The sequence below is a fragment of the Antedon mediterranea genome, chromosome 7, assembly GCF_964355755.1.
Source record: "Antedon mediterranea chromosome 7, ecAntMedi1.1, whole genome shotgun sequence".
NCBI classification, from domain to species: domain Eukaryota; kingdom Metazoa; phylum Echinodermata; class Crinoidea; order Comatulida; family Antedonidae; genus Antedon; species Antedon mediterranea.
The window spans coordinates 22,976,304-22,999,721 of record NC_092676.1 but is presented as its reverse complement, the minus strand read 5'-3'; the positions used below and the strand labels follow the sequence as shown (position 1 = coordinate 22,999,721).

At 31.4% G+C, this 23,418-nt stretch overlaps 1 protein-coding gene across 1 annotated transcript in view; it reads left to right on the top strand.

Annotated features, from left to right (window-relative positions):
- Nucleotides 1-5,573: 5,573 nt before the first annotated feature.
- The window catches only part of LOC140055525 (uncharacterized), a 33,108-nt gene continuing 15,263 nt past the window's right edge, over nucleotides 5,574-23,418 (top strand). Inside the window, exons 1-14 of the mRNA XM_072100865.1 lie at nucleotides 5,574-5,775; nucleotides 7,153-7,384; nucleotides 8,352-8,413; nucleotides 9,705-9,821; nucleotides 10,051-10,170; nucleotides 10,691-10,810; nucleotides 13,968-14,084; nucleotides 14,314-14,433; nucleotides 14,954-15,073; nucleotides 18,231-18,347; nucleotides 18,577-18,696; nucleotides 19,217-19,336; nucleotides 19,610-19,723; nucleotides 21,761-21,838. Of these exons, the coding sequence (XP_071956966.1) occupies nucleotides 5,589-5,775; nucleotides 7,153-7,384; nucleotides 8,352-8,413; nucleotides 9,705-9,821; nucleotides 10,051-10,170; nucleotides 10,691-10,810; nucleotides 13,968-14,084; nucleotides 14,314-14,433; nucleotides 14,954-15,073; nucleotides 18,231-18,347; nucleotides 18,577-18,696; nucleotides 19,217-19,336; nucleotides 19,610-19,723; nucleotides 21,761-21,838 (1,744 nt within the window). The 5' untranslated portion in view covers nucleotides 5,574-5,588. The remainder of the gene's footprint in view (nucleotides 5,776-7,152; nucleotides 7,385-8,351; nucleotides 8,414-9,704; nucleotides 9,822-10,050; nucleotides 10,171-10,690; nucleotides 10,811-13,967; nucleotides 14,085-14,313; nucleotides 14,434-14,953; nucleotides 15,074-18,230; nucleotides 18,348-18,576; nucleotides 18,697-19,216; nucleotides 19,337-19,609; nucleotides 19,724-21,760; nucleotides 21,839-23,418) is intronic.

The window sequence follows — 23,418 nt, the reverse complement described above, 5'->3', positions numbered from 1 at the left end:
CTGAGAAAATGTGTATAAAACATTTTTACTTTTGTTGTTTGGATTTTTTTTATTATTATTTATTACTACAGTATCATGTAATTTTTTTATGTATTTTGTAAATTGTTGCATTTTGTTTTTCACAATGGGTGTAAAAAAAAAAAAAAAAGCGGCGTGGAAAGGAACTGGCCACCCTACCACATAATGCCGAGGCTTAGTACAGTGAGCTCCTAACAGCTCATTCCCCTACGTTTATAGAACACGGTACTCACCTTTATGATTGGTAGCTTTTTGGGTTTAAAATGTATGTTTGTGAAAAAATGAACATAGCCATTAATTGTTTAAATCCGTAGCTACACTACAATACTTCTATGGCTTACATGACACCTAGAATTGAAAATAATAACCCAAATTTGACCTGTCCCTTTGTTTTCTTAAAATAGCTTAGTATAATAGCCTGGTATAGGCTTGTACCTTTGTTTGATTTTAGGAACGAAACTATTGATACCTGCGTTCGTTAATTCTATGAATTAAAGGGAAGATCCAACTTGTGACACGTAGAGCCATTTCCATTGTGTGTATTTAATCAACCCAATAGTATAAAGCCTGTAGTTCGGTCCTAAAGCTTAGTTTCCACTTGGGCACAATCTCGACGCGATGTATCACCCGAATTGTCTCTTTGTCAACTCACTTGCGTTGCGTCCATGTGGGAACACGTGATACAGAATTGTTTACAAATTATCAAATTGAAAATTTGTATAGATACATATACCTGATTTGACCTCTTAACTTTTGACCTTAGTTATATACTTTCGAACAATCGCCATATATCAGCTTCAGCATTAAGCTTCTTAGTTATCATTAGGTTCCCACTAAGACCATGGAGGAAAAATTAACATTACCAATCGCTTGTGATTAAATAATAATACTGTAATAATATTCTGGATTTATATAGCGCCTAATGTTGTTAAACCTCTAAGCGCTGAACATTATTACCCCGGTCATTTTTTGCATGAAAAACGTATGGAAACATACTCCCACAACGCAGCTAGTAATCAGCGCAAAGTTTTGTCTTGATTTAACCGGGTTCCCATTTATACACCTGGTTGGAGAGAGGCAAACATAAGTAATGTATCTTGCCTAAGGATATAAGCAATACGGCGAGAGTTGGATTCGAACCACAGTCTTACGATCAGTACTCCAATGTCCAACACACTGCGCCAAACAACCTAACGAGAGAAAGCATGTAAGTTGTCTTTGGCTGATTCTACGTTTTGTATAGTCTACCCAGTCAGTAAATCATTGTGATAATTGTTACATTACATGGTAACTGATTTTGGTATCAGTAATCAAGTAGATATTTTAGCCAAACTCTGAAATTGTCGGAGGTCACAAGTTCAACTTCTTGTTCACAAACGTTGGTTCTAAAAGTATGCATTCTCTAATCCTGTACTAAAATATAAGAATGGAATTTTCTAGAAACGAATCTCCATAATCTTATTGGGTCGAACCTCTAAAAAGCAAACCCAACAATAACACAGGTATATATTTTAAGTTGTAGGTCTATCTTTCTGGAAATCTGCTTATGTCAACCATAATTCCAAGTGCAAACAATGAATCTCTTGTACACTGTTTCACTTTGTTCCTTTTCTTCAGATTTGTAACAAAACCTCATGGTGACACCAATTCTGAAAATTAAAACTATTAACCTATTTAGATAATTCATATTTGTACTGCTTTTGCCATATTTTATTTGTTTTGAAGGAAGACCCGAAATTTGCATTTTGTTATAGGGTAGGGTTCAAATACTATTCTTCAATATTGGGAAGCTAGAGGACTGCCATTCATCCAATCTCCTGGCTCGCATTGCCGAAAGGCGTTGACATAACATATTTGAAAATGTTTAGTTTGGTCAGGTTGTAGTAGAAACAAGAAACTACTGTAGAGGTGTGTGTTTATTGTTTCTTGAAGGCCTACTGCACGAGGATTGCAGAACTAATTTGTGGCCCTATATCAAGTTTATTTATTTTCTTGTTCTGATTATTCAAGTTATGTTAAATTATGTTGATGAATAAATTTATATATGATTGAATGAATTACTATTCTATGAGAAACCCTTTCGTTTTTGGGCCTTATCGTTATTTCTTTGAGTAAAGTGTTTTTCTGCTTGTTTTTGTATTTTTATGAATGGTTTTTTGATATTTCTTGTGTGGATATTTTCTGATATATTTATTGAAATGCTATATTTTATCTTTATGTGCTACTTTGTAAGAGGATTCACAGTCTCAGGGATTTAGTTCCCCTTTGTGTTTCCTACCACATACTTTGTAGTTGTTTGTATTAGCTTTGTTGTTGTTGTTGTTGATTGCCAATAAAAAAGAATAAGAAAACTAGGAGAACAAAACAATGCGTAATGCAAAATTAAAATAATGTGACCACATGACTTAGCGTATAATACTATTATAGTTTAATTGACAATAACATGTCCACATTCTGAAACACGTTTGAGGTATAAATGACATTGATGTGGTCTAGGCAGAAATTCGTAGTTCGCATAGTCAGTGTCCTTGTAAAAACTACGTGCAGTGATATGCAAGGTTGATTGTACCTAAAACCCCTGTTGGAGGTTGGATTAAACATAACAATTAAGGGAGGGCTTATGTATTTACTTTGCATACCAAAAGTATTAAAGTATTCCGTTCGAAACCTACGAACTATTATAAAGAATTATAACAAGGGTGTATACCATTATTATGGTGTAAGGTTTGGTTAAAAGAATGTGTTACAGATGAAGACTGTTGAACATGCATTAGTACCATTTTGTGTTTCAATTATGTAATTTGTTTTTGTATTGGATCCATTCGGTCATTTTTTCATTTACTATCACAGTTTAAGTAGATATTGTAAAAATGAATACATACATATAAATTTATGTGAATTATTGTTGAATAGTACGAAGAAAACGTAGGTGTGATTAGTAATAGTTGTTTTTATTTATTTATTTAACATATCATATATGTATACAGGATTACACAATCAGGTAAAAGAAAACGTGTTTTGCATTGTGGTCCTGTCTTAAATTGAAAAAAAATCAGGAAAAAAAATTTAGTTTTGTGAAAATTAATGAGATCTATATCTAGCTTTGCATAAAGCAATTGTTAGGAAATATTTAATTTCAGTCGGTAGGTAGGATTGTCAAAATTATTTCTGGTTTAAGTTATATTAAATGTGTGGGGGAAGGATCCAGATTTGAGTGGATGGTACGCTATCAAATTCTAGAAATGCGGTTATCTGTTTCTCCTTTTCATTTCTTTTCTTTTCAATTTAGAAACGAACACATTCAGGTGTAAAGTACAAAATCGATTTCGTTTATTTCAGAAAGAAATAGAAATCGTCCCTTTTCCCCTTAAAATATTGATCATTTGAGCTTCAAGCTTATTATGACTATATGACTAAAGGCACTGTTACAATGAAGTGTAGTCAATACATATACTTAATGATCCGTGTATCTATTGTATTCTGAATATCGAGTATTGAGATTAACACGGTGGTGAGATCAGCCTGATCCTGAATAACCCCACAATCCTTCCTATGAATTAGTATTGTATTGATATTTGTATAATGTAATCCTGGTGTAATTCAATGGCTGTTCCTGTTATTCCATAAATTATTACTACTAGATGGTACGCTCGCTTCGCTCGCGTACCATCTAGGTCGTGCCCACAGATGGTTCTCGAATACACAGTAATTTCAGCGTAACAAAACTGGCGATTTCAAATGTACGTACCGCAGGACTATATACATTATCGTTTACAGAAACGAATAAATAGACACGATGATTTATGTAGTCAACTAAAATTAGCACCCTGGGAATTACTTCCCAAGGAGAAACTTATCACAAAATGAGTCCAAGTTTTTGATTTGGACTCATTTAAAGAAACCTAATTTGTGTTTTGTATGTAACATTAGAGTTCAGGGATGGGAAAGCGGATAGGTACAAAGAGGAACAATTTAAAAAAATATTCTTTATCCACTCAGTAACGAAATATTTTGTTCATGTTTTATAGGCCTATAAATAATATACCTCTAAATACAGTAAAACATTCGAATTTAATACTTTTTTTATTTTATTTATTTATTTATTTATTTTAAATATTCATTGTACACTAATTTTCCCCGTGTATGGCAAGAGATTCCTAATTATATTAGAGAACATTCTTTATTTAGTTTAGTTAAAACTGTCACTGTCATAATCGATTGAAATATTAAAGTACCATGTCACGATACACCACTACGACGTTTATATTTGGTAATTATTAATTAATACAAACGTTGAGAAAGAACTGTCAGTATAAAGTTTATTTGTATATAATAATGTGTTTATATATCTAACAGTAGAGCCTATCCACAATCTCGCAAGTTTATTCTCAAAGGGCCCATATATTTACCTACCGTATGTGTTAACCAAGGGCTCATAAATTTACCTACAGTACTTGTGTTAAACCAAACTCTGGCAGACTGAGAGATTGGGATGTTCCATTCATCGCAAATCAATAGATTTGTATAATCGTATATTAAATCTATCAAAATAGTATTTTTTAAAGAAAATCGGCCTGTCTTCAACATTATGATGGTGTACTCTTGCTGTTCAACCGGTTTTCAGCTATTAAAAACAATTATCGTAGGAGGAGATAGGAAAATGCGAAGCCTCCTCGCATTTTTGTGGCGGGTATTTTTCAAGATGGACATCCATTAGACAGTGTATACCACGGTCGGAAAACACCCCTATTTGGGGCAAATCGTTGAACCTAAATTCGTTTTAATCGTCAATAACTAATTATCTAACTTAATTCAATTAGTAAACAGGGTTACATCAGGTGGTTAAAATCAGTACCGAAAGTACGAACCAACTTTATATACCATCGAGTAAAAATTCTAGAAGTAAGGCGCGATTTACCGAATTTTGCCCTTACGTAAATTTATATATAGATAGTTGATGCGATACTTTGGTACTTTTTAAATGATAGTTAGACCATCATGATTTATTGAGTATGTACTATTTTTTGGGTTTGGGATTAAGATAGCAAACTCATCTTGCTTCAAAGCGCGAATATTCATTGCAAATGGTGTTATTTTCTTTATGAATAGGCCGAAACTGATATTGTAAAACATATTTTATGTGTATTATTACTAAACTTTGCGCCAGGTAATTGTTGAACAATTTTTACTACAGTAATGTCTGACTTTATGATTATGTTAGCAGGCTGAGAAATCAATGTTATATAACTTGGGCGATTCCATTCTTATGGTTTTGCGGTTTTTTTTTAAATTATTATTCCACTAAAATCCCTTTCGTTGGTGTTTTGTTTATGTTTATCCTTATCTATATTATTACTTTTGGCCTATTATTGGATTCATTATGTAATATATAATTCTTGGTTCGCAGGTACACGTTGCACCGGTGTTGCCTTTGTTCTTAGCAATCCACACGTGAACAAACTTTAACAATACCTTTACAACTCGTATAAGCGTCTTTAGACAGAAAACAGACAAATTTTTTGTGAATCACTCGCAAGGTGCATAGCGGTAGTTTCAGCAGACCAGTAACCATGGATCTCAAAATTGCTCTTCTGTTTGGCCTATGTTCCATATCAATGGTTGTAGGAAACCAATCTGGTGCAAACCCAGGTGCATGCACCAGTTTAACACCTGGTCATGGTGCTGCCGTTCAGACATCAGCTAGTCCGTGGTCAATTATTTCGGTGTCTTCATACCTCCCAGGACAACCGGTATCTGGTAAGCACCCAAGTATATTATTTAAGTATTTTTTCATCTAACTGTTAGATGTTACATCTAACTAATTCCGCCATTAACATAATGTGAAGAATCGTTAATAATTTATCAGTTATAATTTTCATTGCATACAATTTTGTAGTGTATTCATGGTTTCTTGGTTCCTAATCTAGTGAACGGCATTACCCGAACATTGGCTTAGCTGACCTAACTTTTACATTTTTTTTGTAATAATAAAAAATATGGTTGGATTTGATTAGACCCATATTTTTATTCAATTATTATTTTTTCTAAATAATTCCTCCATGATTAGACGTTGACGCAACAGCATAACATAACAAACAATTCAATGTATAAATTCAATTCACTTTTATTTCAGAACAAAGTCCATATCATAACAAATAATAATATTCAATAAATATATGCAAGTAAAGTAGTATACCACATGTCGCACATAATAATGCCGTCGGAAAAAGGTCGGTTTTCAACTAGGAGTGAAAAAAAATACGAAAAAAAAACGTTACTAGTACCTTAAATTAGGCCTATTATTGTAGGCCTATTGTTATAATTCTTTATCAGTGTCCTTTAAGCACCGTCTTAGCAAACCATGCTTATGGAAACGGTTTATACATCGTGTTGCTGCTTAAATATTAAGTTTAGATGTTAAGATTAATTTTCTCCATTCTTGCTTCAACTGTCAAAGAATAGCCGTGTTTACATTAGGCCTAACATGGAAGAGTACCATAAACACAAAGCCCTTATTACTACTTACAAGCCTTTTTCTTACCGACTTGTACTAACTTTGAGTTTGCTTGCTTAGCCCTCATAATTATTAAGTAAACGACATCTCTTTTAAGTGTAGGCAAGGAACCTCACACGAAAGTAGCTAGACAATGTATACCTACTCATGTAGAATATTTTTAACGACATTGTAAACGCATTGTATTTGAAGATCCAAAATAAAACCAATATTTAAAGGGTATTTTCTAACATTCTAACGGTCAATGTACGTCGTTGTCTTCTATACGCGTTTAAAAAGCATAGAGAAAAATCAAGTTTAGAAAGTCAGGTTTGCAATCGCCTGTGCTAACCTAAATCTAACCAATCATAAGCTTCGCACTTAACTTCCGAAATACTAACTCACTAGACAAATGTATATTTTTTTATTTATACTTATTTTATTATGAATTAAATATAGAAACCAAAATGTGTGAAATCAAAATATAAGTTTGTTACTCAGCATAACAAAATACATTTTTATAAATATTATAAATAAATAATAATTCATCCTATGATCATATTAGTTAATTCGAAGTATGGCTTTATTTTCCACTACTTTTACTTTAATACAATTCTCTGTGGTCTTTTTCAATATAACAGTTACGATACAAGCATCTGGAACTACGCAATATTTAGGGATCCTTTTACAGGCTCGTCCAGTAGGGTCTACCACCCCTGTTGGAACATGGACAACGGGTGTGCCGGATACGAGACAGATGACTTGTTCAAGCACGGCAGATGGAATTACCCATTCAAACAATAATCCAAAGCCATTAACTGCAACGTATACTTGGACACCACCTTCAAACAGTGCTGGTTCCATTCAGTTCCAGTAAGTAGGACTATTATTCCGAGGAATTCGTAAATCTATTCTTGTATTATTTGTTTCTTTCATTGTAATATTGTGTATGTGTATTTAAGTTAATTACATGGTTATTGCGCATGTTCGAATTGCGGAACAGCATACCGTACCCCATTGTCTTCTGCGTATGTCTGCTAGTGATGATGTCCGAATGTTTTGATGCTGAAGTTGGTGATAAACGTAGACACAGGTTACGCGTTGTAAGAATTACTTATAATGTTGAAGGGATAGGCCTATGTAAATTTAGCTTTGTTTTAGTACAATCATAGACCTACAAATTTATAGGTCCATGGTACAATTAAGAGCCTGCCAAGTGGCGGGATTTTTGTATGAACGTTAAGCACCATTGGTCGCCGTTGTATTATAATGCAGTTACGGCATTATCCCAGTATACTACGTCTGCACCTATGTATCAGAAGCTGTAATCCATTAGGCATAAGACTACGTCATAACGTTAGTTGCACGAGTAATTAATTCAATCTATTTTTTGTAAAAATATCCAACCAATAATAGAATACCGAATCTTTTGCCTAGAGAGTAGTATAGAATGCACACTCCAACTTGAACCACATACATTTTTCATTCCGTTCAGTGACTGCTGAACTACGCATGTGTACCGTAACTAATGTAGATGTCCGCGTCCATGCTTATAACAGTCTTAGTTATCCATGCATTTTAGTCAATAAACCATATCGATATTCAATAATAACTACAACTTTGTTTTGTGAATGGTAGATCAGCTGTTGTTACTGGCCTCACATAGTAAATGTTCGCGTGACTTAGGCCTAATAAGTGTGGTTTGCAGTTGTTGTTATGATGGTATAAACTTCGCCCACATACAAGTAGGTCACATACAAGTAGGTCACATACAAGTAGGCCCACAGTTGACAATGCAAAGGGAACAAATTGAGATAACATGACGTACAATTCTTTTCAGCGCAACGTTTGTTCAAAGTTTTTCGATTTACTGGGTTGATGTCACGTCCTCTTCTCTTACTGGTAAGACACATTAAAACGTACCTAAAACCTCCTCATGTATTTATTTATTTTTTTAATTACTAAAAATATATTTTTCATAATATTTATAACTTAACATATACAGTACATCTTTTTAAATGTAAAGTTATTAACACATTCACTTAGCGTATTAAATTCTTAGCGTATTCATTTTCTTAAACATAATTAGATTCTTAACATTCTTTAGCATTACCTTTCTTAACACAATCATATTTTAGCATTCATTTCTTAACATAATCATATTTTAGCATATACATTTCTTAACATAATCATATTTTAGCATACATTTCTTAACATAATCATATTTTAGCATTCATTTCTTAACATAATCATATTTTAGCATTCATTTCTTAACATAATCATATTTTAGCATTCATTTTCTTAACATAATCATATTTTAGCATTCTTTTCTTAACATAATCATATTTTAGCATTCATTTCTTAACATAATCATATTTTAGCATTCATTTCTTAACATAATCATATTTTAGCATTCATTTTCTTAACATAATCCTATTTTAGCATTCTTTTCTTAACATAATAATATTTTAGCATTCATTTCTTAACATAATAATATTTTAGCATTCATTTCTTAACATAATCATATTTTAGCATTCATTTCTTAACATAATCATATTTTAGCATTCATTTCTTAACATAATCATATTTTAGCATTCATTTCTTAACACAATCATATTTTAGCATTCATTTCTTAACATAATCATATTTTAGCATTCATTTCTTAACATAATCCTATTTTAGCATTCTTTTCTTAACATAATCATATTTTAGCATACATTTCTTAACATAAACATTTTAGCCAACACAATTCATATTTTTGCATACCTACGGTACTGTATTTGAACATCACCCGATTCTAATCTAAGTGCTGTATCTCTACAAATTACAATATATTTTTCAGTATCAATTCAATGTATTCCGGATTTTACAAAACAAACAATAAGACATACATCACACATGCTAGACCCGGGGGTGGGGGGAGACTCCTACAGCAGCTCATAATAAGATCATAATAATATATTAAACTGGATTAAATCAACAATTTTGTCCCGTAAAACTTTAAAGTCTTTTTTCGTTGATTCAATAATACAATATCTCATGCGTATCATAGAAGGTTAGATAAATAAAGGCATAATGTAAACTTACATAAGTTTTCAACCAATTACTTTAATTATTATTAAAATTATTTTAATAATAAAAAATTTAATAAAAAAAGCTAAAACATATTTATAACATTTTACAAATAATATAGCTTCAACAAATGAATGTTCCAGTAACCCATGTTTAAATGGCGCTACGTGCATCGATGGCACAAACGAGTATGTATGTATCTGTCCATCTGGCTATACGGGAACTAGATGTGAAACACGTAAGTATAATTTCTTATACTAAACAAGATCATAGTCTGTACAAATGTTTTGAACCAATAGAAAATAATATATATTTGATTTTTAACTTAACCGTAATCATATTTTTATTCTTGTTTATTATTTTAAGATTGATTTAGGCCTCATGTACTTAAAAATAAAAAATAAAATAAAAATGAATTATTTCAGTTCAATTTAAAAAGCTAACACATTATAATTTTATACAAATAGCTTCAATAAATGAATGTGCGAGTAACCCATGTTTGAATGGGGGTACATGCTCTGATGGGACTAACCGGTATGACTGCTCATGTCCATCTGGCTATACGGGCACTAGATGTGAAACAGCACGTAAGGGGAAATATATTTAAACAACTTTCTATTTTATTACTTGACAAAATGGTACTGTATTTGAACATCACCCGACTCTAAGTACTGTATCTCTACAAATGACTATGCTATAGACACATTCTATAATACAACATATCATGCGTATCATAATATTAGATAAATGAATGCATATTGTAAACTTCTTCCATTTTTTTAAACCATAATCAGTCAATTCCATTGAAAACATCGGTTCTCGTCAAATCACCGTCAATGTTAAGCAACGTTTGACTTGTTAGAGCTTATGGGAGAACATGTAGGAATATCGGGTGCTGTATATGGAGCTGGGGTCCCATTAGTCATTTGAAATATGCACTGCTGATTGGATCTATAGTAGGCCTATCTGGTTCAGACAGACATTTGAGATGGAAATTTCGTGATATTATGAAAACATTAAATAATTTACTGTAGTAATTAATGACATTGAATTATTTTAGTTCATGAAAGAAAGCTAACACATATTTATTATGTTATACACATATAGCTTCAACTAATGAATGTTCCAGTAACCCATGTTTAAATGGCGCTACGTGCATCGATGGAACAAACGAGTATGTATGTATCTGTCCATCTGACTATACTGGAACTAGATGTGAAACAGCACGTAAGTGAAAATTCTTTTACTAAATTAGGCCTATGCCCTTACGTAAATTTATATATAGATACCGTCTGCATCAACTTTGTTTAAAAAAATTGGAATTGAGAGCCGCGCGTCCTTCAGCAGTAGCTTTCCTACTTTTTCTCCCGTGCAAGCATGCCAAATGATTAAAATAAAATACAATTAACGTATATCTTGATTGTGAAATAAACGTATATTATACGATTTATTTGTTATAGTTAAAAACAATGAAAAATGTATCAATAAAATTGTATACAGCTTCAACAAATGAATGTTCCAGTAACCCATGTGGCGCTACGTGCATCGATGGAACAAACATGTATACATGTGTCTGTCCATCTGACTATACGGGAACTAGATGTGAAACAGCACGTAAAGCGTGGTTCCCACTAGAACGCAACGCAAGGACGTAAACGCAACGCAAGCGTTTTAACCAATGACAAGCGAAGTTATAGACAGTTAGCAATCACAAGCGAATAAGCCATCGCTTGTGATTGGTCAATTCACTTGCGTTACGTTACGTCCTTGCGTTGCGTCGCTAGTGGGAACCACGCTTCAGTGAAAATTCTTTTACTCGAATATACCGTCTGCACTATAAAAAAAAAACAATTGAAATTGGAAGCCGCTGTATATAACATTTTATATAGCTTCAACAAACAATCTCAATAGACATTAATTCTCAAATAAAAATTCTAAATAATTGTAAAAATACAAAATTACCGATAATAAAATACAGCTATATATATTTAGAAACTGACTGTATATTATCTATCTATAGCAGAATATCTCATTATTTCTGTTCTGCCATGTTTGTGTGTCACTGTCTGCGTTTCAGGGTCATTATTTGTTATATGTCTGCCGAATGAACACTCCTTATTTTTGACAATTGTTGACAAAATTCTAAAACCATTTAAACATAACTTTTAGGATTTTTAATTCTTCCGTTTTCCTTTCTATGAATGATCCCGAAAGCATTACACAACTTTGTATTGCTAACTATTGGATAGGAAAGCCATTTTAATAAAGAGTGAAATATATTTATCGGGGCAGAGAGTTATGATGCTGTATAGTCTCACCCTGTCTTGATTTTAAATAATAATGAATAAGATTGTAAGGAATTTTGAGGTTTGCTTTTCATGGTTAAAGTAGATACTGAATTCGATCTGTTTTATTATTTCTAATTTAAAAAAAAACAAGTTATGATAACGAAGAAAGTTTAATATACACCACCAATTACATTAAAATTATTCTATTCAAAGAAGTTATGATAGACGTAGATCTTTCACCCACACATTGAAGAAATAATAATATTGACAATGAAATATAAAAACAAATTGACTTGTATTTTCGATAGATGTATTACCAAAAATAGTATTGCCATGAGTCTATTGAACAGCACACTATTCATGATTCCTATTGAATTTACAACAATATGGAACTTGACTCTCTGTCACGACCGGTCATTGAAAATACTGGTAATTGTGAATGAACCCCATTGTAAAAACCTTGTGAAGTCAACAAACTCTTCAATTGTAACTCAAAGCATTTTAAACTAAAGAACTAGAACGTTAAAACCAATGTATCTTTACGTTGTTTTCAGCCACCTCAATCTGTTACATTCCTTAGACCAAGTTTAAACTGTAAAATTATTACTTTTTTGTTGAACCAAAAAAAAACAGAAACAGAAGGTATTTATATACCAATTGTGTTTGTATTTCAATATTTGTTACCATATCAATTTATATTTTTTTGTCACGTACAATAATCAATATAAATATATAATATAATTATATGGTTCTACAATGATTTTTTTAAATATCTTTAAAATGTGTAAACATTGATTAATAGGTCACCATGTCATTCCAAACAGACATAAACCTCCCTGTTTTACACACATACCTCCCTGTTTTACACACATTTAGCCGAGTGTAAAAAAGTGAACAAACACCTTGTCTTATACCATATTATATAGTTAACTATAATATCTCTATCCTTATACATTGAAAACATATTGTTACAAACTTTTGGAAAGGTTAAGTCATCATCATTATACGTATTATGTAAACTTAAGGATGCATGCATATTTTAGCATTCATTTCTTAACATAATCCTATTTTATCATTCATTTCTTAACATAATCATATTTTATCATTCATTTCTTAACATAATCATATTTTAGCATTCATTTCTTAACATAATCATATTTTAGCATTCATTTCTTAACATAATCATATTTTAGCATTCATTTCTTAACATAATCCTATTTTATCATTCATTTCTTAACATAATCCTATTTTATCATTCATTTCTTAACATAATCATATTTTAGCATTCATTTCTTAACACAATCATATTTTAGCATTCATTTCTTAACATAATCCTATTTTATCATTCATTTCTTAACATAATCATATTTTAGCATTCATTTCTTAACATAATCCTATTTTATCATTCATTTCTTAACATAATCATATTTTATCATTCTTTTCTTAACATAATCATATTTTAGCATTCATTTCTTAACATAATCCTATTTTAGCATTCTTTTCTTAACATAATCATATTTTAGCATTCATTTCTTAACATAATCATATTTTAGCATTCATTTCTTAAAATAATCATATTTTAGCATACATTTCTTAACATAAACATTTTAGCCAACACAATTCATATTTTTCCATACCTACGGTACTGTATTTGAACATCACCCGATTCTAATCTAAGTGCTGTATCTCTACAAATTACAATATATTTTTCAGTATCAATTCAATGTATTCCGGATTTTACAAAACAAACAATAAGACATACATCACACATGCTAGACCCGGGGGGGGGGGGAGACTCCTACAGCGAACTCAGTCGCTTTCGACGGGACGTCCCAGCAGCTCATAATAAGATCATAATAATATATTAAACTGGATTAAATCAACAATTTTGTCTCGTAACACTTTAAAGTCTTTTTTCGTTGATTCAATAATACAATATCTCATGCGTATCATAGAAGGTTAGATAAATAAAGGCATAATGTAAACTTACATAAGTTTTCAACCAATTACTTTAATTATTATTAAAATTATTTTAATAATAAAAAATTTAATAAAAAAAGCTAAAACATATTTATAACATTTTACAAATAATATAGCTTCAACAAATGAATGTTCCAGTAACCCATGTTTAAATGACGCTACGTGCATCGATGGAACAAACGAGTATGTATGTATCTGTCCATCTGGCTATACGGGAACTAGATGTGAAACACGTAAGTATAATTTCTTATACTAAACAAGATCATAGTCTGTACAAATGTTTTGAACCAATAGAAAATAATATATATTTGATTTTTAACTTAACCGTAATCATATTTTTATTCTTGTTTATTATTTTAAGATTGATTTAGGCCTCATGTACTTAAAAATAAAAAATAAAATAAAAATGAATTATTTCAGTTCAATTAAAAAAGCTAACACATTATAATTTTATACAAATAGCTTCAATAAATGAATGTGCGAGTAACCCATGTTTGAATGGGGGTACATGCTCTGATGGGACTAACCGGTATGACTGCTCATGTCCATCTGGCTATACGGGCACTAGATGTGAAACAGCACGTAAGGGGAAATATATTTAAACAACTTTCTATTTTATTACTTGACAAAATGGTACTGTATTTGAACATCACCCGACTCTAAGTACTGTATCTCTACAAATGACTATGCTATAGACACATTCTATAATACAACATATCATGCGTATCATAATATTAGATAAATGAATGCATATTGTAAACTTCTTCCATTTTTTTAAACCATAATCAGTCAATTCCATTGAAAACATCGGTTCTCGTCAAATCACCGTCAATGTTAAGCAACGTTTGACTTGTTAGAGCTTATGGGAGAACATGTAGGAATATCGGGTGCTGTATATGGAGCTGGGGTCCCATTAGTCATTTGAAATATGCACTGCTGATTGGATCTATAGTAGGCCTATCTGGTTCAGACAGACATTTGAGATGGAAATTTCGTGATATTATGAAAACATTAAATAATTTACTGTAGTAATTAATGACATTGAATTATTTTAGTTCATGAAAGAAAGCTAACACATATTTATTATGTTATACACATATAGCTTCAACTAATGAATGTTCCAGTAACCCATGTTTAAATGGCGCTACGTGCATCGATGGAACAAACGAGTATGTATGTATCTGTCCATCTGACTATACTGGAACTAGATGTGAAACAGCACGTAAGTGAAAATTCTTTTACTAAATTAGGCCTATGCCCTTACGTAAATTTATATATAGATACCGTCTGCATCAACTTTGTTTAAAAAAATTGGAATTGAGAGCCGCGCGTCCTTCAGCAGTAGCTTTCCTACTTTTTCTCCCGTGCAAGCATGCCAAATGATTAAAATAAAATACAATTAACGTATATCTTGATTGTGAAATAAACGTATATTATACGATTTATTTGTTATAGTTAAAAACAATGAAAAATGTATCAATAAAATTGTATACAGCTTCAACAAATGAATGTTCCAGTAACCCATGTGGCGCTACGTGCATCGATGGAACAAACATGTATACATGTGTCTGTCCATCTGACTATACGGGAACTAGATGTGAAACAGCACGTAAAGCGTGGTTCCCACTAGAACGCAACGCAAGGACGTAAACGCAACGCAAGCGTTTTAACCAATGACAAGCGAAGTTATAGACAGTTAGCAATCACAAGCGAATAAGCCATCGCTTGTGATTGGTCAATTCACTTGCGTTACGTTACGTCCTTGCGTTGCGTCGCTAGTGGGAACCACGCTTCAGTGAAAATTCTTTTACTCGAATATACCGTCTGCACTATAAAAAAAAAACAATTGAAATTGGAAGCCGCTGTATATAACATTTTATATAGCTTCAACAAACAATCTCAATAGACATTAATTCTCAAATAAAAATTCTAAATAATTGTAAAAATACAAAATTACCGATAATAAAATACAGCTATATATATTTAGAAACTGACTGTATATTATCTATCTATAGCAGAATATCTCATTATTTCTGTTCTGCCATGTTTGTGTGTCACTGTCTGCGTTTCAGGGTCATTATTTGTTATATGTCTGCCGAATGAACACTCCTTATTTTTGACAATTGTTGACAAAATTCTAAAACCATTTAAACATAACTTTTAGGATTTTTAATTCTTCCGTTTTCCTTTCTATGAATGATCCCGAAAGCATTACACAACTTTGTATTGCTAACTATTGGATAGGAAAGCCATTTTAATAAAGAGTGAAATATATTTATCGGGGCAGAGAGTTATGATGCTGTATAGTCTCACCCTGTCTTGATTTTAAATAATAATGAATAAGATTGTAAGGAATTTTGAGGTTTGCTTTTCATGGTTAAAGTAGATACTGAATTCGATCTGTTTTATTATTTCTAATTTAAAAAAAAACAAGTTATGATAACGAAGAAAGTTTAATATACACCACCAATTACATTAAAATTATTCTATTCAAAGAAGTTATGATAGACGTAGATCTTTCACCCACACATTGAAGAAATAATAATATTGACAATGAAATATAAAAACAAATTGACTTGTATTTTCGATAGATGTATTACCAAAAATAGTATTGCCATGAGTCTATTGAACAGCACACTATTCATGATTCCTATTGAATTTACAACAATATGGAACTTGACTCTCTGTCACGACCGGTCATTGAAAATACTGGTAATTGTGAATGAACCCCATTGTAAAAACCTTGTGAAGTCAACAAACTCTTCAATTGTAACTCAAAGCATTTTAAACTAAAGAACTAGAACGTTAAAACCAATGTATCTTTACGTTGTTTTCAGCCACCTCAATCTGTTACATTCCTTAGACCAAGTTTAAACTGTAAAATTATTACTTTTTTGTTGAACCAAAAAAAAACAGAAACAGAAGGTATTTATATACCAATTGTGTTTGTATTTCAATATTTGTTACCATATCAATTTATATTTTTTTGTCACGTACAATAATCAATATAAATATATAATATAATTATATGGTTCTACAATGATTTTTTTAAATATCTTTAAAATGTGTAAACATTGATTAATAGGTCACCATGTCATTCCAAACAGACATAAACCTCCCTGTTTTACACACATACCTCCCTGTTTTACACACATTTAGCCGAGTGTAAAAAAGTGAACAAACACCTTGTCTTATACCATATTATATAGTTAACTATAATATCTCTATCCTTATACATTGAAAACATATTGTTACAAACTTTTGGAAAGGTTAAGTCATCATCATTATACGTATTATGTAAACTTAAGGATGCATGCATATTTTAGCATTCATTTCTTAACATAATCCTATTTTATCATTCATTTCTTAACATAATCATATTTTATCATTCATTTCTTAACATAATCATATTTTAGCATTCATTTCTTAACATAATCATATTTTAGCATTCATTTCTTAACATAATCATATTTTAGCATTCATTTCTTAACATAATCCTATTTTATCATTCATTTCTTAACATAATCCTATTTTATCATTCATTTCTTAACATAATCATATTTTAGCATTCATTTCTTAACACAATCATATTTTAGCATTCATTTCTTAACATAATCCTATTTTATCATTCATTTCTTAACATAATCATATTTTAGCATTCATTTCTTAACATAATCCTATTTTATCATTCATTTCTTAACATAATCATATTTTATCATTCTTTTCTTAACATAATCATATTTTAGCATTCATTTCTTAACATAATCCTATTTTAGCATTCTTTTCTTAACATAATCATATTTTAGCATTCATTTCTTAACATAATCATATTTTAGCATTCATTTCTTAAAATAATCATATTTTAGCATACATTTCTTAACATAAACATTTTAGCCAACACAATTCATATTTTTCCATACCTACGGTACTGTATTTGAACATCACCCGATTCTAATCTAAGTGCTGTATCTCTACAAATTACAATATATTTTTCAGTATCAATTCAATGTATTCCGGATTTTACAAAACAAACAATAAGACATACATCACACATGCTAGACCCGGGGGGGGGGGGAGACTCCTACAGCGAACTCAGTCGCTTTCGACGGGACGTCCCAGCAGCTCATAATAAGATCATAATAATATATTAAACTGGATTAAATCAACAATTTTGTCTCGTAACACTTTAAAGTCTTTTTTCGTTGATTCAATAATACAATATCTCATGCGTATCATAGAAGGTTAGATAAATAAAGGCATAATGTAAACTTACATAAGTTTTCAACCAATTACTTTAATTATTATTAAAATTATTTTAATAATAAAAAATTTAATAAAAAAAGCTAAAACATATTTATAACATTTTACAAATAATATAGCTTCAACAAATGAATGTTCCAGTAACCCATGTTTAAATGACGCTACGTGCATCGATGGAACAAACGAGTATGTATGTATCTGTCCATCTGGCTATACGGGAACTAGATGTGAAACACGTAAGTATAATTTCTTATACTAAACAAGATCATAGTCTGTACAAATGTTTTGAACCAATAGAAAATAATATATATTTGATTTTTAACTTAACCGTAATCATATTTTTATTCTTGTTTATTATTTTAAGATTGATTTAGGCCTCATGTACTTAAAAATAAAAAATAAAATAAAAATGAATTATTTCAGTTCAATTAAAAAAGCTAACACATTATAATTTTATACAAATAGCTTCAATAAATGAATGTGCGAGTAACCCATGTTTGAATGGGGGTACATGCTCTGATGGGACTAACCGGTATGACTGCTCATGTCCATCTGGCTATACGGGCACTAGATGTGAAACAGCACGTAAGGGGAAATATATTTAAACAACTTTCTATTTTATTACTTGACAAAATGGTACTGTATTTGAACATCACCCGACTCTAAGTACTGTATCTCTACAAATGACTATGCTATAGACACATTCTATAATACAACATATCATGCGTATCATAATATTAGATAAATGAATGCATATTGTAAACTTCTTCCATTTTTTTAAACCATAATCAGTCAATTCCATTGAAAACATCGGTTCTCGTCAAATCACCGTCAATGTTAAGCAACGTTTGACTTGTTAGAGCTTATGGGAGAACATGTAGGAATATCGGGTGCTGTATATGGAGCTGGGGTCCCATTAGTCATTTGAAATATGCACTGCTGATTGGATCTATAGTAGGCCTATCTGGTTCAGACAGACATTTGAGATGGAAATTTCGTGATATTATGAAAACATTAAATAATTTACTGTAGTAATTAATGACATTGAATTATTTTAGTTCATGAAAGAAAGCTAACACATATTTATTATGTTATACACATATAGCTTCAACTAATGAATGTTCCAGTAACCCATGTTTAAATGGCGCTACGTGCATCGATGGAACAAACGAGTATGTATGTATCTGTCCATCTGACTATACTGGAACTAGATGTGAAACAGCACGTAAGTGAAAATTCTTTTACTAAATTAGGCCTATGCCCTTACGTAAATTTATATATAGATACCGTCTGCATCAACTTTGTTTAAAAAAATTGGAATTGAGAGCCGCGCGTCCTTCAGCAGTAGCTTTCCTACTTTTTCTCCCGTGCAAGCATGCCAAATGATTAAAATAAAATACAATTAACGTATATCTTGATTGTGAAATAAACGTATATTATACGATTTATTTGTTATAGTTAAAAACAATGAAAAATGTATCAATAAAATTGTATACAGCTTCAACAAATGAATGTTCCAGTAACCCATGTGGCGCTACGTGCATCGATGGAACAAACATGTATACATGTGTCTGTCCATCTGACTATACGGGAACTAGATGTGAAACAGCACGTAAAGCGTGGTTCCCACTAGAACGCAACGCAAGGACGTAAACGCAACGCAAGCGTTTTAACCAATGACAAGCGAAGTTATAGACAGTTAGCAATCACAAGCGAATAAGCCATCGCTTGTGATTGGTCAATTCACTTGCGTTACGTTACGTCCTTGCGTTGCGTCGCTAGTGGGAACCACGCTTCAGTGAAAATTCTTTTACTCGAATATACCGTCTGCACTATAAAAAAAAAACAATTGAAATTGGAAGCCGCTGTATATAACATTTTATATAGCTTCAACAAACAATCTCAATAGACATTAATTCTCAAATAAAAATTCTAAATAATTGTAAAAATACAAAATTACCGATAATAAAATACAGCTATATATATTTAGAAACTGACTGTATATTATCTATCTATAGCAGAATATCTCATTATTTCTGTTCTGCCATGTTTGTGTGTCACTGTCTGCGTTTCAGGGTCATTATTTGTTATATGTCTGCCGAATGAACACTCCTTATTTTTGACAATTGTTGACAAAATTCTAAAACCATTTAAACATAACTTTTAGGATTTTTAATTCTTCCGTTTTCCTTTCTATGAATGATCCCGAAAGCATTACACAACTTTGTATTGCTAACTATTGGATAGGAAAGCCATTTTAATAAAGAGTGAAATATATTTATCGGGGCAGAGAGTTATGATGCTGTATAGTCTCACCCTGTCTTGATTTTAAATAATAATGAATAAGATTGTAAGGAATTTTGAGGTTTGCTTTTCATGGTTAAAGTAGATACTGAATTCGATCTGTTTTATTATTTCTAATTTAAAAAAAAACAAGTTATGATAACGAAGAAAGTTTAATATACACCACCAATTACATTAAAATTATTCTATTCAAAGAAGTTATGATAGACGTAGATCTTTCACCCACACATTGAAGAAATAATAATATTGACAATGAAATATAAAAACAAATTGACTTGTATTTTCGATAGATGTATTACCAAAAATAGTATTGCCATGAGTCTATTGAACAGCACACTATTCATGATTCCTATTGAATTTACAACAATATGGAACTTGACTCTCTGTCACGACCGGTCATTGAAAATACTGGTAATTGTGAATGAACCCCATTGTAAAAACCTTGTGAAGTCAACAAACTCTTCAATTGTAACTCAAAGCATTTTAAACTAAAGAACTAGAACGTTAAAACCAATGTATCTTTACGTTGTTTTCAGCCACCTCAATCTGTTACATTCCTTAGACCAAGTTTAAACTGTAAAATTATTACTTTTTTGTTGAACCAAAAAAAAACAGAAACAGAAGGTATTTATATACCAATTGTGTTTGTATTTCAATATTTGTTACCATATCAATTTATATTTTTTTGTCACGTACAATAATCAATATAAATATATAATATAATTATATGGTTCTACAATGATTTTTTTAAATATCTTTAAAATGTGTAAACATTGATTAATAGGTCACCATGTCATTCCAAACAGACATAAACCTCCCTGTTTTACACACATACCTCCCTGTTTTACACACATTTAGCCGAGTGTAAAAAAGTGAACAAACACCTTGTCTTATACCATATTATATAGTTAACTATAATATCTCTATCCTTATACATTGAAAACATATTGTTACAAACTTTTGGAAAGGTTAAGTCATCATCATTATACGTATTATGTAAACTTAAGGAAATAAAATGCTAAATATCTTTGAAGATCGTTATGTTGGCATTCGTTTTCAAACATAGAACCGATAGACATCGCTCCCTGGCACACGATCGATTTATAGGGCCAATTCAATAATGAGGTTTTCCATTTAAGTATTCATTTACCGTTACGGTTCATTTATTGTAACACACATTATATATGCTTAATACTTCTATTCTTTAAGCTCTGGGTCCCTTTGTCGCTATTAGTAAAGCCGCGAACAATAGTCAATAGTCGACTATAACGCACCCTAAAAACGACAAGTTAGTACTGAGTCCTTGCAGAAGCACATTGACATTCAGTGTTAGTGTAAAGTCTGTAACTCACCACGTCGTATATAATGGCTCGACAAGTTGGAATTCTGTTGGTTGCTTTTTTTGTGGCTGTTTACGCCCAAGGTAGGCTTTAACGTCATACTGAATATCTTTATTATTACTATATCATATCTACGAATTATTGTTGTTGAACTTTGTAAAATTATCTTTTAAGTCTTTAAATGTTCTATCTTGTATACTATACAATTTGTCTTTCTAGGCCTTTATACACTTTTACTTGTAAACACTTTCACTTCAACACAGTCTGCGTTGATTGTATCCTTAATAATAGTATATATATTCACCATACTCTGATCCAACAATTTAGTTACATAAGCTGGGGAAGTATATTGCCGCGGTCTACTGACGCTGCGTTGATTAATTTATAGTTCCTTCCGATGGCTTAGTGAGTTCTTTTTTTCAAATCTGTCTGACTTGATTTTATTCCTAATAGTGGTATTATTTAACAATGTAATACACAACAATTGTAGTCGTATAATAATAGCATAAGGAAGTAAACATCTCTGGTCTAGAATATACATGACAGATTGATAATTTCCTATGCATTCTGCAGTGGCCTTTTTATTTTGTGAGTTTATAAATCTTTTAAAGTTTAACAAAGATGTAACAAATTGATAGAAGCTACAGCTTAGATAACGCTGTGATGCAACAGTCTGTTAAAGCTAAATTGCAGTTTAAATCCTGCTTGATTAGTTAAGAGTTGTAAATACACTCCATGCATTCCACACTATCCTACTGGGTTTAAGGTTTTTAAGCTAAAACCGTTCCATTGATACGTTTTGTTTTTTCTTTTTACTTAAATGGCTGTAACTTATTAGTGTTGGTATAAACTCGATCGTGTAAATATAGACGTTATTGTTGATTAGGCGATGACTCGAAATAAAAATGCTCTTGTTGCGGAACAACGACGCGGTGCGATATGTATGTAATCGATGACACTCCTTAATACCGAAGAAAAACAAGATTATATTATGCCGTTTATTAATGTGCAATGATCCTTGATAAATACACAACAAGCAAGCTAATATTTAGTCTATATTTGTGTACAAACATGTGTTACGTATCGGAATTTAAACATTAGGAAACGCCCAATCTCTAGTATACCGGTAAACACCCGATATAGCTTCGGCATAAATTAATTTAACTTGATATTCTAGTTTATAAATGAGAAAAGGGTACCTTTCTGTTAGGCATGATCAAGACAATTTTTGCGATTTATATCATTATAAACTCCTGTCTTTAGGAGAAAGTAAACATTTACGCACTTATTTTTTGATGGAACACAGACAAACTTTATCGTATCTATAGGCCTACCTTTTAGCAAAATATAAACATAACATAAAGTTAGGAAATATAGCAAGAGAACATAATAAATAATAACAATATAACATATAGAAAAGGGCTTTGTTCAACATACAGCCAAAGATCCTCTTTTTTTCTATAATGCGTATTAAGCCGGGAAATATGTTTGGCATATACTTTGCTGATGCAGAGGTAGACCCAGCCCATGCGTTCAAAGATAGTACGCAGTCGTTAATTAAGCTTAAAGCGTGGTTCTCACTAGCGACGCAACGTAACGCAACGCTACGACGTATTGACGCAAAGTGCTGTATTGTGTAATCACAAGTGGGAACCGACGACGC